Source organism: Palaemon carinicauda, chromosome 11 (assembly GCF_036898095.1).
Source record: "Palaemon carinicauda isolate YSFRI2023 chromosome 11, ASM3689809v2, whole genome shotgun sequence".
NCBI lineage: Eukaryota > Metazoa > Arthropoda > Malacostraca > Decapoda > Palaemonidae > Palaemon > Palaemon carinicauda.
Genome location: NC_090735.1, coordinates 97,707,596 through 97,712,595, shown reverse-complemented (window position 1 = coordinate 97,712,595; position 5,000 = coordinate 97,707,596). Strand labels below are relative to the sequence as shown.

At 37.3% G+C, this 5,000-nt stretch overlaps 1 protein-coding gene across 1 annotated transcript in view; it reads right to left on the bottom strand.

Annotated features, from left to right (window-relative positions):
- The window catches only part of LOC137649398 (mucin-5AC-like), a 46,177-nt gene that overhangs the window by 12,485 nt on the left and 28,692 nt on the right, over window positions 1-5,000 (bottom strand). The window contains exon 3 of the mRNA XM_068382385.1: window positions 4,007-4,135. Within this exon, the coding sequence (XP_068238486.1) occupies window positions 4,007-4,135 (129 nt within the window). The remainder of the gene's footprint in view (window positions 1-4,006; window positions 4,136-5,000) is intronic.

Below are 5,000 nucleotides of genomic sequence, written 5' to 3'. Positions count from 1 at the left end.
AGAACGTTATTACTGTTCGGTTACTGTTCAAGAAATGGACAATTCTGGCACAGGATGCTGAAGAAATACTACTGTAGAAGAATATGGAAAAATCATAAAAAAAAAAAAAAATATATATATACTTTTGGTTTATGATAATCTAAGTGAGGAAGGCTAGTATCTAGTAAATGTTATCACCCTTGGTATGATTATCAAATTCAAAGTTGAAATAAGAATGATTGAAATAAATTAACAATTTATAAGAAATGCATTTACTTCTAAAGAAACTATTTGCAAATTTTATACAGAATGTAATTCTTCAAATGTTTGTGATGTACAGAAAATTAAATAAATATCCATTACGTGCAACAATGAATCCCTAATATTCTTTATTACACGAATTAATCTAACACCTTTGCAAACAAGCTAATATAAGAAAAAAGTAAAAACGTAATATTTGAAGGACAAATTCCTAATTTACTCTATTATTTGGTAAAGAAAAAAAAATACAAAATTCTTACATATTATAAAATAACTGTTATGAAACAAAATAACTTATCAAATGATTTCTAGAATCTACAGATAGATTATTAAGAGGAGCTTAATAGGACTCTTTGAAAGGACCTTATTCTCCGAATTTCATCTTTGAGGTCCTTGTTTTAAGGACGCTCCTTTTTGCTTTCCTTCTCAAGTTATTTTGATTCTTTGAACTATGATGTGTCATTAACCTTTCTTGCCTCAAGGCTTGACTTGGCATGCAAGGGTTATGTTTTTTTATACTATATAGGGTAGGTGTTATAATATCCTCATTTTAATTGTTATTAGTGTTATTGTTAGTAGTTCTATTGCTAATGTAAGGAAAAAACTTATCTAGGGGAACATGCCACAACTTTTAGGTTCCTGGATCTTCCCGGATTCATGTACAAAAACATAGGGAGAAATACACACAAGGCACCAGCCACCCGTCGAGATATTACCGCTAGAGAGTTATTTGGTCCTTTGACTGGTCACGGCTCATTTTTTTGCGTACACATACACCGGATAGTCTGGCTTATTCTTTAAACATTCCCCTCTTTTCTCATACACCTGTCAACACTAAGATAACAAAATAATTCTTCTTCACTTAAGGGGTTAATTACTGGACTGTAATTGATGGGGGGCTACTTTCCTCTTGGTAAGGGTAGAAGAGACTCTTAACCTATGGTAAGCAGCTCTTCTAGGAGAAGGACACTCCAAAATCAAACCATTTCTCTCTAGTCTTTCATAATGCTAGGAGAAGGACACTCCAAAATCAAGTCATTGTTCTCTAGTCTTGCATAATGCCATAACCCCTGCACTAAGGTCTTCCACTGTTCTGGAATGGATTTCTCTTGCTTGAGGGTACACTCAGGCGCACTATTCTATCTGTTTCCTTATTTTCTCTCCTCACTGGGCTATTTTCCCTGTTGGAGCCCTTGGGCTTATAGCATCCTGCTTTTCTAACTATGGTTATACCTAAGCTAGTAATGATAATAATAATACTGAAACCCCATTCTTAAGCGTTAATAATAAAACCTAAATTGCATAGCAGGTGATCCCTCCAGATCCGAATCTCACATTTTATTGCAATTACAGTATAACACAATACCGTTCTATGATGTTTTTATGACTTCACCAATTAAGCATTTCCTTTTATTCTATTTCAGAGAAATCCACTCCAAATTTTCCATGAACAAATGTTGAATTATACTATCACATGGATGTCTCTCTCTCTCTCTCTCTCTCTGTTCATTTCCCTTCGCCTCCACATCTTTTACGGACTGGCAACTCTCTCTCTCTCTCTCTCTCTCTCTCTCTCTCTCTCTCTCTCTCTCTCTCTCTCTGTTCATTTCCCTTCGCCTCCACATCTTTTACGGACTGGCAACTCTCTCTCTCTCTCCCTCTCTCTCTCTCTCTCTCTCTCTCTCTCTCTCTCTCTCTCTCTCTACGTTCCCTGTTCATTTTCCTTCGCCTTCAAATCTTTTATGGCCTGGGAACTCTCTCTCTCTCTCTCTCTCTCTCTCTCTCTCTCTCTCTCTCTCTCTCTCTCTCTCTCTCTTTCTGTTCATTTTCCTTCGCCTCCACATCTTTTACGGCCTGGCAACTCTCTCTGTCTCTATTCATTTTCCGTCTCCACATCTTTTACATCCAGGCACCTCTCTCTCTCTCTCTCTGATCATTTTCCTTCGCCTCCACATCTTTTACGGCCTGGCACTCTCTCTCTCTCTCTCTCTCTCTCTCTCTCTCTCTCTCTCTCTCTCTCTCTCTCTCTCTCTCTTTCTGTTCATTTTCCTTCGCCTCCACATATTTTACGGCCTGGCATCTCTCTCTCTCTCTCTCTCTCTCTCTCTCTCTCTCTCTCTCTCTCTCTCTCTCTCTCTCTCTCTCTCTCCGTCGAATACTTGGTATGCACTATACTTTCCAACAACAATTAAAACTTCGTGAATCAGTTTCGCACAATACGTATGGGTTATATGCGTCACGTGATGCTCTTATTTTACCTAATAAAAACTTTCTCCCACTATACCGTATTACGCTAACACGGATTAATGGAAGCTACGACACTGGGAGCCCGCAATGTCGATATAACCTGGCCTGCAATGACACTTAAGCAGGGAGAGACGTGGAAGATGGGAAGGGGGGGGGGGAGGTAGGTTTAAAGGCCTAGTTGAAAATTGTGTCACAAACGTGCAAGGGCTGTTAATTGGAAGTACCGGGAATTGATTGAATCGTTGGCTGTTTGGTAGTTAAAACACGTAGCATGTAAATGAGAGAGAGAGAGAGAGGAGGAGAGAGAGAGAGGAGAGAGAGAGAGAGAGAGAGAGAGAGAGATGTCATTGCTGGTTAGAATTTATGAGGGTACTCTTTGAAGCTGCAATTTTCAAACAATAAATGCCCACAGCAAATGCCCATTCTTTTCCTTATTTAATATCAGTGCTATCATCATAAATATTATTTAAAACTGTTTTCGATTAAGACTAGCTAGAATCTTTGTAAATTTGATATTCCGAGTGAATATGACACATGCTAATTTTCTCTCCAGAGTAAATTCTACCCAGATATGTTTTACTACCTTTTCAATACGTCCAGTAGTTCAGTAAACGAAATATCTCAACAGTCTCTCTTTATATTCATATTATTTTCTCATTTTAATTAATACACACCTGGAAGATCTATCATATTCCATATTCAGCCCTGTTAAATACAAATAAGTCGATATTATATTGTGATTGTTTTGTGTCGCTAGCATTACACAATATGAGCACAAATTCAAGTAATGTCTAAATAAGTCGTAAGAGTTATACGGGTCTCAGATTAGAGACCCATTTTAAGGCTGTGAGCACAATGTTCCCAAATGTACGATTATCAAAAATAATGCGTCTGCGTTCGAATGAGTTTTGCTTCCTGTTTTGTCATTACCTGGATCCAAGGTCTATAGAGTCCTGGATCAATGCTGAGAACATCAAATTTGATGGTCTAAGAATGTGTCGCAGTAGAACAAAATTATTCATACTAATATCTTTCTCTAGAGCCCCATGGCTCATGAATGGAGTCTTTACAGGCAATAATCTTACGAAAAATCCACTAGGAAAATTCAACACTGTAACTTTATTATGATATACGATCGTCTGCATTGGCACAACGTGTTGTAAAATATGGCGTATCAAATTCAATTGGGCCTTCGATCGACGAAAGGGAGATGGGGAAAGGAAGGACAAGGAGAGATGGAGGGGAGGGGAGAGGGAAGGGGGATGTTAAATGGAAGATTCTAAACACACCCTAAAAAGCCCATACCACGACAACTTGCTCCATGTCCGTTAGACATGACCATAAACCATGGCCTGGCATGTGTCCGTGGGTACGAATAAGCTACACAAAGTCCACGAGGAACACCGTAGGCTAAAGAGCTACTACGAGTGCGACCATAAACTACAGGTCGTCCATGAGCACGACCATAAAGCTTCAGAGTACGCCCAAGAGTATGTATCAAGTGACACGCAAGACTCACCTTCTCCGAGCGTCGAAGTCATTTTCACCTGCCATTGCAACAGTCGTTCTCTGGTATCGAAAGCGATGACCAAGTTCACGTCCTTACAGAGAAGGCCCAGGGTGTAGCTCTCCTTGTCTAGGGTAAAACCTGCGGAAAAGGAAAGAGGGAGAAAGAAACGTCTCATTAAAATGGTATCGATTCCGATAAAAAATTATTGATTTGCTTTGGGGAACCGTGAAGCTCTTATCACACTGATTTCAGTTGATATCTAAACAATCCTATTACTATCTAAGTAAAGGGAGGGATAAACTTTCCTTCACTTTAGAAAGTTTGAGTAATAAACACCTTTAACAGGTAAATCTATAAAATATCAATATTACCCTGGTATCATTATATAGACAAACTTCCAATAAAAAGATACATGACCTCTAATAAAATATATATATATATATATATATATATATATATATATATATATATATATATATATATATATATATATATATATATATATATATTCAAAAGTAACATCACATATATTTTTTATATAACATAATATATCTATATAAATAAAACCTAAATAATCAACAAATATTAATACAAACGCTCAATTAGGATTTGAAAAAATTACCTACATGACATGAAAATAGCTCTTTAGTGACATAAAAAAATAAAACATCCACTGATGCATAAGCAAAAAAATTCTGCCCACAGAGAGAGAGAGAGAGAGAGAGAGAGAGAGAGAGAGAGAGAGAGAGAGAGAGAGAGAGAGAGAGAGTATGGTGGCTGCAATCTGAAATGGAGCATGTAATCGAAAACCATTTATGGAACACAGAGCAAAAAATCCTGTTCATTTTTTGTTTTCACGCACTCAGCATTTTGCAAACTAATTTTCGGTCGGTACCCTCTCATATGGAAAATCATTGAAGATTATAATTTTGAAAATTGTCCCATATAGAAATTTGGATTAGGACAACAGCAAATTTTCTTACAAAGGTTCATGTGTAACACA